The 10,534-nt window shown below is 36.7% G+C and overlaps 1 protein-coding gene across 2 annotated transcripts in view; it reads left to right on the plus strand.

Moving 5' to 3' along the window:
* The first annotated feature begins 2,896 nt into the window (after nt 1–2,896).
* LOC138146564 (protein ITPRID2-like) overlaps nt 2,897–10,534 on the plus strand; it is a 7,679-nt gene continuing 41 nt past the window's right edge. The window contains exons 1-6 of one of the 2 annotated variants that reach the window (XM_069068574.1): nt 2,910–3,280; nt 3,792–3,837; nt 7,103–7,152; nt 7,989–8,045; nt 10,314–10,353; nt 10,452–10,534. The exon at nt 10,452–10,534 is cut by the window's right edge and continues 41 nt beyond it. In XM_069068574.1, the coding sequence (XP_068924675.1) occupies nt 3,067–3,280; nt 3,792–3,837; nt 7,103–7,152; nt 7,989–8,045; nt 10,314–10,353; nt 10,452–10,534 (490 nt within the window). In that variant the 5' untranslated portion in view covers nt 2,910–3,066. Of the gene's footprint in view, nt 3,281–3,791; nt 3,842–7,102; nt 7,153–7,988; nt 8,046–10,313; nt 10,354–10,451 lie in introns of those variants that run through there. The other variant, XM_069068575.1, reaches the window with a different exon arrangement.

Here is a 10,534-nt window from a genome sequence, read left to right on the forward strand (position 1 = left end):
GTTGGGACGCTGCTTACTTTAATAAGCCTAGAAACAGATTTAAAGGATTATATGGTGAATTTAAAATAAGACTTAAAGAAAAAGTTTGCTTGATTGTTATGTCTTTATGTAAGTATTCAATCAGTCAAAAGGGGTGGATTTTTAGATTGTACACCGTTCAGAAATTATAGGATTTGGTTTAAAAAGTAATAGGCCATATCTCCCACTGTAAATATAAATGTTATTTGGTTAGAATTATTAACTCTCATATGCCATTTATCAATTTTCTACCTTAATATTAAGTGGAAGCCTCTCATTTCGAGCTCTAACCTTCTGGTCCTTACCTGCATGAAATAGGTATACTTTGCAGTTAGATGTAATAAAGGAAAGGATTGTAGTTCAGAGAAGGCAATAGCAAGAAGTTGTTTACCAGGACCAAATCCAAAGTCTGGCAGTTATACTGATCTCTCTCCTTTTTGTCCACCTTTGGATTTGCCAAGTCTTATTCACTTTGGCTTTATTTTAAAATGCATTACTGGTGAGTGAGGAAAGGTTTTTCAATGACTCACTCAAAAATGTCTCCATTGAAATGATAAATTTCCCTATTCAGAATACAGATACTTTTCTTTTTGTTTTAAGGTGAAGATGAAGGGACAGAGGGAAGGACATGAAGGAGAGAGCAAAAGAACACATCAGAACAAATCAGTTTTCGTTTATTATCAGTTTTTATTTATTCAGACAGGGATATACAATAAGTATTATTAACTAGATAGTGAACTCCTTAAGGGCAGAAACTATCTTTTACCTCTATTTGTATCCCTAGTCCCAATGCCTGGTACATAGTAGGGGCTTAATAAATGTTTACTGATTGATTCATTAAATGAAATTTCATTTTCATTAATTTTTACTGAAGTTCCACCCTGATGCTTCCAAAGGCTAGAGATGACCTTTGGTTCTTTTTTCTTTAAAGCAAAAAAAGTATGCTTCAATCTATATTCAGGCACCAACAATTCTTTCTCTGGGAATGGATAGCATTTTTCACCATAAGGCCTTCAGAGTTGTCTTGGATCATTGTATTGCTGAGAATAGCTATTTGGGGCATGTTGATTTTGTCTATAGGACATCGCCAGGTGAAAATATCTAGCAGGAAGTTGATGTGGAACTGGAATTTAGGAGAGCAATTAGGTCTGGGTATCTCAGATATAGCCTATACAGAAAGTTGGTCACCAGCCAGCAAAGTTAGCCAATAGAAAATGCCCATATTGACCAAATCAAAGGCTTTTGAAGCTAAGTTTTGTCTAGGATTACTTTGAGGTGGGAGAAATTGCAACTTGGAAAACTAGGTTAGAAACTAAATAATTAAGGTCTTATCCTACATGTGGTATTCTACACAAAGCCATGGTCTTATAAATTCTCTTAAGAACTGAGTTTTCCTTTTACATTCAAAGGAACTAAATTTGGCTGATTTGTAATTAAATTTAGATACTCAAAGTTGGAAACTTAACATGTTCCCAATTGTCATTATCATGAATTTTTTAATTTTCCTTTTAAGGGTATATTTATGGAAAACAAATTTTAATTAAAAAGGATAAATGTTATAGCTTGTTCTTCAGAAGCTAGTTATTGGATAAGCAGAAACGTTTGAAAATATCAGGTTAGTTGTAATGTTCAGGGGAATGGAGTTGCTTAATATTAACATTGTATCAGCTTCTAGATCAGCAGCTGACAGTACTTTTGTAATTTGTTTTGCTTATTCCAGCGAAAATATATGCTTAAGAATTTTTACAGTGAGTGATCATGATTGCTGTACAGCTTCAAAACTCAGGGAATTTTTTCAGCATCCTCCTTGCTCCCTTCATAACTCCATCTCCCTCTTTCCTTGTTCAATGCATGCACCCACCGTAACACAGAAAGTAGCCAGCATAGTGAAGAGACAAACAACCAAGACAAATCTCCATCCTCATCTCCCCTACCATGGAATTAGCATCACTGAAAGGTCTTCAGATTCAGAAAATCTGACAAGGGCCAGAAATACCACCTGTTGTGTACCACTCCCCTTCAGTCTTCTCCACCTTAAAAGCAGCTACCAAAATAGTGTTGGGACAATCAAAATGGCAAATAAGGTCAGGCATTTTAAGAACCCTAAACTATTGTGTGTGTGTGGGGGGGGATTCCTTATAGAGGTGAGAACTTCATTTTCCGAGTAAAATGAATTATGATTTTGTTGGAGGGGGAGGACAGGGTAGAAGATTGCTTGTTTCCCCGAATCCACCCCTCATCCCAGTGGGGTGAGAAAGCGCACTGAGTCCCAGGTGCGGTGAGGGGGCAAAGCACCCTAGGTTTCGAGTTAGCAAGCTTTGGCCCGATTCCTAGCTGTCGTTTTCAAGGTGAAGCCCTGGACAAGTTACTTTAAGATCCCTTGGCCTCAGTTTCCTCATTCGTAAAAATAAAGAAGGGGGTGCACCAGATGTGCTCCAAGTCCAGGGTGGCCTCCCTGCCAGCTTTACAGCAACACCCCGGAGCAGAAGGGTAGAGCCACAGAGGGCGCCCAGACAGCGTCTACCTCGCTTCCCGCCCAGCACCGCCCCTCGGCGCACGCGCGCGCGCTCTTATACGGGACGGAAAGGGGCGTGGAGACGCCGGGGAGGGAAGCGCTGACACCGGGACCGCAGCTGCGGCGGCCGCAGTAACATCAGCCGCAGCTCCCGGGGCTGCGGGAGCCTCACTCCCAGCCACCGCGTCAGCCCCGGCGGGGGAGGTGGGGGGTGGCGGAGGGTGATCCGCGGGGGCTGCGGCGGCGCAGCTGTTTTGAAGTAGAGCTCCAGGCTCTCGCCGCCGCAGCCTCCAACGGCTTCATGTGAAACTTCTCCTGCCCGCCCCCTCCCTCCCCCCGCCCCTCCCTCCTTCCCAGTCCCCTCCTCCTCCTCCTCCTCCTCCGCCTCCCTCTCCTTCTCCTCCCCCTCCCGGCCCCGAGCTGACAGCAGGGCCGGGGGCTCCCCCGCCGGGCTGTCTTTGCCAGGTTGACGGCGGAGGGGCGGGGGCCGCGGAGCACGAGCCCCCGAGCCCCCGGCGCGACCCCGGGCCGGGATGGAGAAGCCCTCGGCGGTGGTGGCGTCCGGGTCGGAGGAGGAGGTGCTGGAGTGGCAAGTGGCGAGCCGAAAGAGGAAGGCCTGGGCCAAGTGCCGGGACTCCTGGCAGGCGTCGGAGACGGAGGAGCTCTCCACCGAAGCCACGCAGGAGGACGACGAAGACGACGAGCCGGACCTGGCCGGAGAGAAGCTGCCCCCGGCTGCAGAAAGAGGTCATTCCCTCCTGGCTGTCTGTCGGTTTGCTTATCTGTGGGTCTGTCTGTCTGTCAGTCCATCCCTACGTCCGTCTGTCTTCAGGCAGGGACTTTCATTTCTGCTGGGGGGGGGGTGGTGGTGTGCTGGTTGGGATTAACGATCCAACACTTTGAATTCAGCCCCCCTAAAACTCCCCCCCACCCTCCCCACGCCCCTGGACGGTGAGGCAATCCTTGATCGATAAGGTTTGTACAGAGAAAACGGGGGGGGGGGGGGAACTTTAAAGAAAAAAAGCACTTTGTAACTTAAAATGCTTCGGTTGCCCTCTGTTGACCAAGGAGTATTCAAAGTAAACAAAAGTCAAGTTAGAGACTTGTAGCCTCAGAGATGGAGAGCCAATTTTTTTTTTTTTTATGTTTCATTTTGATGGCAGCTAATCGTGTCTAAATAGAGCAGTTTGGGACTTCCTCATTGGATGGAAAGTATCTTAGTCCTAATGATCTGCCTCCCCAACTCTTTGTTTCACAGGAAACGTTCCCAACGAAAAGATCGCTATATGGCTCAAAGACTGTCGGTAAGTCACTTGTAGTGAGAAAGACCCCCCCCCCCCCCAGGGGTTGTATACTTGCCCGTTTTCACTTGATTCTCAGCTTTAAGTCAAAACAGCTATGACCTATTTTTATAAGTTGTGTTACCTTTCCGTGGAACTTCTATGTATCCTTTGTGTTGATTTTTCAAGGAACTATCACTTTATTTGAAGGAAGCTTTACAGTTCAGAGGTTTCTGCACAAGATCAGTGATGCAAACTTGTATATGCTTCCTTGAATATATACTGGAGCAGACTATAGTTAAATTTCTCTGCGGCCACTATGTTTTGGAAACTCATTAGAACAAGTTTCTTCTTGTAGTTTTATATTTGGAGCATGGATTTATCCATGTCACTAGCACTGAAAGAAAATAGCACCTCGAAGGCATTTGGTGCTCTGCAGTAATTTAATTATACTCTTCTGCTATAGTGAAAAATGTTTTGATAAGGTACATTTATTTGTAAATTTGGCTCCTGTAAAGTTTGCTTTTTTATATTTTAATTATTTTGCAGGTTAACAGTTGGTTTAAAGTTTAGTGAAGCTTTAGCTTGACAGCACCAAATTAGGCCTTCTGTCAATGATCATTTCAGTATTTCCAGCTCAGGCAGCTGATGACATGTTTTCTTAAAGTGGCTCTTCCTTTGAGAATGTCATCTTCAGTTTATTTTTCTTCCTACTGACATTTTTGATGCCTTTTTTGATAGCTACTTTGGACACTCTAAGCACTTTTTAACTATGGAGTTTAATTAAAAAAAAAGATTTTGCGATTCAATCATAAAATCTAGAGTTAGGCACTTTAAAGATCATTTAATCCAATCTGTCAGTAGGGAAATTTTGCCTGGTTATGCAGTTATTTCATTTGTCTTTCACCCGTCTAACTTGATAGTGAAGCTCTAATTTGTTAATGGTGTTAAGGCTTAGTTGAAATTTTTCATATTTGAATGGAAGATTTGTGTAATTTAGTGATTCTTGAGAAAAATACCATGCAACTAAGTGCATTTTTATTCACATCTGATTATGACTATAATTGTTTTGGATAATGATATTTTCTACTTATTTAGGTTTTTAAAATATTCAGCCCCCTGTTTTAATTACAAGTTTGTTATTTCTTGCATTTTTTTGAGAATCTTGGAGATATTTTAGCTTTTAAAACATTTTGTTAAATTTTATCGCTTGAACACAAGTGTGTTCAAGTTCTATACACAAGTGTGTATAGAAAACATATTTCTTTGGTAAGAGGAAGACAAGGAATTGTACCTTGTTAACTATGATTTGCAGAGTTGAAGTATTTGTAGGTAGGATATGATTACGTAGGAAGTAAGAGTCAATATTTTTGGTTTTTAAATTGCAGCCTTTAAAATAGATGCAGCTGAAAAGTGTTTCTAGTCATAAGTATTTAACCTTCCATGAAAATCCTTGGACTAGTTAGTATGTTAAGTATGCCATTCATTCTAGACTGATTTTTAGTGTTTTTTTTCCCTCTTAGATCTTATTCTTCTCTTTCCTTAATATCAAAGCTGTTGGGTACAAATGTGGCATTCTTTTTCACCTGTGAGAGCTATAAAAGAAACGAAGTTTCTCCAAGGTTGGCCATACTGTCACAGATTTAGTTGCCTAGGAGAGGAGGTCTTAAAGTAGTATCTCTGGGGAGAACAGATTTTGAGGTAGCCTCTCAAACTGAGTTTTGGGTTTTTTTTCCCCTGAATGGGTGGACTGTGTGTAATCTAGTATTACGAAGCCAAATAACCTTGAATGTGGTATTTTTATTTTATGTTCTATAAAATCTTGTTTCAAACAAGATGTGTTCTATTAGAATTTTCAAAATAGACACTTTTTATAAGTCCTGTCTTTATTTTAATTACCATTTTATTTTTTGTGGGAAGGGGAAGCAAGGGTTGTTCAGATTAGACATAAATTGGCTAAATTATCATCTAATAGAGAAAGCCTTTTCCCCTCCAAGGGTTTTTTTTTTCCTGGATAGTCATTAATCATTGCTTGCCAAAGAGGGTTTTTGGAAGACTTAGTTATGGTGGGGTTTTTTGTTTGTTTGTTTTTACCATTTACTGTTAGGTGCATGTAACATAGTGGCATCCAGAGAAATAAATGCCAGTCCCTGATTGCTCTAAACTAGAAAAAGTGAGGATTGAGGAATAATTATAATTGGTAAAACACATCACACATGATTAGATGTTTTAACATATAAGAAAAATCTTAGTTCCCAAAGTTTTATTGAGATCTACCCTATAAGTACTTTTGCAATTTATTTTTGCAATTTATTCTTTCCCACATAAAGCATTGAATTTGCTTGATCTGTATTCTGATGTACCTAATATTTTGAGGTTTTATTGTTATTTTGGTTATTTTTCTTTTCAACTGACAGATTTATAGCAACTCTGTAAATTACTCCAAAAGGATAACATTCATTGTAGAGTAAAAGTTCTGTTACAAAGCAAACCACAAGTCTCATACTATGATTTACTTTTGAAATGTTCCATACAGATTTTAAGTGGAAAAATATTTTTCTTTTTCACAAAAGAAATTTCCAATTCATCTGGCTTTTACAAACTAAGACAACGAATTCTTATGAACAGAGATCATATGTGGTTAGCTGTGTGTAGATTTTAATGTTAATATCCAAATTTTTTAGGTGTTCTTTAAAATAGTTAATTATAAAATAAGTCTTTCAGTTATTTGTTCCTAACTCATATTGAGGCCTGAACTTCAGAAGCTTTAACAGATTTGTGTTTTCCTTTTTTTTTTTTGTAGTCATTCTTGAAGTCTAGCAAATATGAAAAAATGTGAAATTTGTTTTGGGGTGGGGAGCAGGGAGACAAGGATTCATAAAATGTTAGACCTAGAAAAACAAATGAAACTTTAAAAAATTGTGACTTGTTTAATAGTGTCAGATTTTCTTTAAGTTTCTGACATAAATTCTGGTTTACTTCAACTCTGGTTTTTTTATTTTGGGAGAGCTAGTCTAATATTTTTAAAAGAACGTAAATCCATGTCAGTAGTACAGTTCTTGCTCTTGGTTGATGACAGTTGAGCCTGTCTTAGTGTGAAATGTTTTCACAATAAATAATTTCTTAATTCTTTGACTATTACTCATGTAATCAGTTTTCATTCCTTGTGTATGTTCTGGGAAGGGTGTGAAACTTTGGTTTTAAACTTGTTATTATATAGCCTATTAAGAAAGGATGTAAAGGAACATTTTAAAGAATTAAAACAGTTGTTTGGGTTATTTGATTTCAGAACACCTTTGGGAGCGTCACTAGATGAGCAGAGCAATGTTACACTGAAGGGTAAGCAAAAGTAACTTGTCATTATCGTTTTTAAAATGTGGTTTCTGCTCATTTATTTTGGATTAAAAGCATATATTAAAGTCAAATGCAAATATATAAAGTTTCCTGATACAGATAAAAAGTTTTCCTTATCTGCAGTCTAAGTGAGAACTTATCCATTTTAGGCCATAAAAGCAATTATTTAATGAAACTTTCTTCTTTTGCATTTATAAGTCTTAGTTTTCTGATATAATTAAATATAGTAGGAATTTAGCAGTAGTAGTAAGTGTTTGTGTTGAGTGAACTGGGTAACCCCTGATATAATAATTAAATATTTCTTTGCTTAACTTGCCACACCTGAAAACTTACCACCTGTGCAAAAGTGAACTTTAAAGTTCAAAGTACAAGAATGTTCAGGTGGTTACAGGGCTAATAAAAAGCACGTTAGAGTATTAGGAGGTCTAGCTTGAGCTCCTGGGTTTTAATATGAGAGGGTAGGAAGAATGGTTGCTCTAGGATCTGGTTTTCAGTGAAACTCCTAGATAAGATATGTTATCTAATTAAACCTCATAAAAAGAAATAACAGATTTAATTAGCTTGTGGGTGGATTTGTAAAAAATTTAATGTGGGCACAAATTACTATTTTTAATCTTTTTTTCTTTTTAAACCTATTATGTGATTTCAATAGTGATATCTGAGTAATTTCAGGGTCTGAAATATTTCATTGTATTTTTACAAAATGTTTTGCTTGGTTAAATTTGTTGTATTAACTAAATCTTTAACTAGAATACCACCTTGCTATTTCAGAAGGAAAACATAATACTAAGTTTTCTGAATTCTCAAATGTTAATTTTCAGGTGTGCTTGTGAAAAATGGAGGAAGTTTTGAAGATGATCTGTCTTTGGGAGCTGAAGGTATGTTTGCAAGAATTATGTGATTTGAATGCAATATATATATGTATGCTTTTCAATCCAATATATCATTCTGACAAAACTTTTTTTTTTTCCATAATGGCAAGGAAATTGGATGCACTTTGGAGTTGCCTATCCAATGAGCTAAATTTAGTTATATTAAAAACTACTAGGACTTACCTGCCAAGATTTTTCCTGTGTGATCTGATGCTCTAGTCATAGCATGTAGGATTAGTATAAGAAAGCCTGTGGAAAAAAAACCGGATTTTCCATATTCCTTCCTTGGAGAGAATGCAGAAATAACTGAGAGAAGAGTGGTACTAAGAAAAGGAAACTAAAATAGGTATACTTTGAAAAAACCAAGTTGGGGGCGGCCAGGTAGCACAGCGAGTAAGAGCATCAGCTCCAGTGTCGGGATGACCTGGATCAAATCCGGGCTCAGATACTCAGCACCACACCCAGAAATAATAACTGGCCGTGTAACCTTGAGCAAGTTACTTAACCCCAATTGCTTAAAAGAAAAAAAAAATTAAAAAAAAAAAAGAAAAAAACCAAGTTGAAGCTGATTTTCCTATGAAGTAAGCTAAGGTCAATCTGGCAGCAGCTACTTGTCATTATCTACTGTTTTTCTGATTTATGCGGAGTTTTTTCTTTTCTTCCCCCTCCCCCTTCAAAATATTATAGAAGTAGGACAGGGAGGCATTATATTGTTAGGATTCATTAGAAATTAACAATGGGGAAACCAGTTATTTATTTTAGTAGTTCTTTATTCGTGCTAATGCTTACATTTTCAAATAATTTCTTTGTGTTGAAAGCAAAATTTACTGGGTTAAAAAATGATTTGGGTGTTTTAGGAGTAAATGCTTATTTTAGTGGAGAAGTTTAAGTTGTTTTTAGGTTTATGGCTTTCCTTTTGCATTTTTTTCAGGTCAAATATCCCATTATTGATAGTATCTATCATTATTATTATGTAATTACCTATGTGCTGCTTACTCAAGGCTAAATTCATAGTTTTAAATTGTAGTGAAGTGATAAAACTATTAAATTCGTCCGTGTAAGTAATACCCTTAGTCTTTGGTTGATTTAAAATAATCTACCTAGGCTGGTGTGGTTTGACTTGAAAAGAGTGAGAACTGTAGGATGATTTCTAAAGACGTTATTTTTGTTGATATGTTCTTAAGTACTAATTTTTTTTCGAACTTGAGTTTATTGCTTACCTCTCAGCAAATTGAAAGTTGTATTAAAAAATTCTTTGTAAAAATGCACATTATTATTGAGAACAACACACTTTTTTTTACTGGTTTAAGCAGTTTCTCAGATTTGAATGATTTTATAAGGATCCAAAATTGTATTTTTTTTTTAAAGTTAACGCTTGTTTTCTTCATGTAAATATTTCTTTGGTTGTATTAATAATGAAATAGCTAAACCAGACATGGCAAATGAACAGTTAGCTGAAATGCATATTGTTAAACATTATGTTTTATTAACCATCTTATTTCACATGTATGTAAAAATTGAAGAAATATGGAAAATAGCTGTTTAATGAATGTTTGAATTGAATCATATATAATCATTTTTCTTATTTTTGTGAAATAAGAGCTCTATGTTAAAAAGGAAACGAACTGTCAGAATCAATAGGACATATATAATAATATGTTATATAAGAAAAATTGGTTGCTTTAAGTGGGTGACTTTTTAGACTTTAAAAAAGGTATATTAAGAATATAAATGTTTTAGATTATACAAAGCAATAAGGGCTAGACAATCTCCCTCATTACCCCCTTTTTAGGCATTGTTTTTATATTTTTTTTTTGTCAGTAGTTTCTAATTAGCTCATTAGGGCCATTTCTGATATGTGCTATATAACCAAGTTCATTTATTCCAAATGATTATGTAAAGGAATTCAGTTTGTAGGTATTTTTCCTTCTTATTTGGAAATGGAATAATATATTCCATTTATTATTGGAATATAAATGGAATTTATAAAATTCCATTTATTGAAATTTTATAAATGGAATATATAAAATTCCATTTATTGGAATTTTATAAATGGAATATATAAAATTGGCTATATAAATGGAATATATAAAAAACATATCACTCTCATGTTATCTCTGCATTATGCCTAATGGTATGCAGATTTCTAGCCAAGATAGGAATTTGGTATCTAGGGTACTAGTTGTGATCCTGTAGCTAATTTACTTTCATATGTACTATATCATAGTAATCATGACTAGTAAACATTTTTATGCATTTTTTTTCTCTCTGCAGCTAACCAACTACATGAAGGTGATGCTCAAACTGAACTCTGGTATGTGCTTTGTTTGACTTTCTCTTATTAAAACAATTTACCAATAAAAAGCATTATGAAAAGTATAGTTTCATGTGGTTTGTTTATATTCACAGCAGTAGTGTCTTGGCTAAGGAAAGGCGACTTCAGTTTCATCAGAAGGGGAGAAGTATGAATTCTACTGGCTCTGGAAAAAGTAGTG

The sequence above is a fragment of the Petaurus breviceps genome, unplaced genomic scaffold, assembly GCF_028583685.1.
Source record: "Petaurus breviceps papuanus isolate PSGF00001 unplaced genomic scaffold, PetGlider_PUasm1.0 90763, whole genome shotgun sequence".
NCBI classification, from domain to species: Eukaryota; Metazoa; Chordata; class Mammalia; order Diprotodontia; family Petauridae; genus Petaurus; species Petaurus breviceps.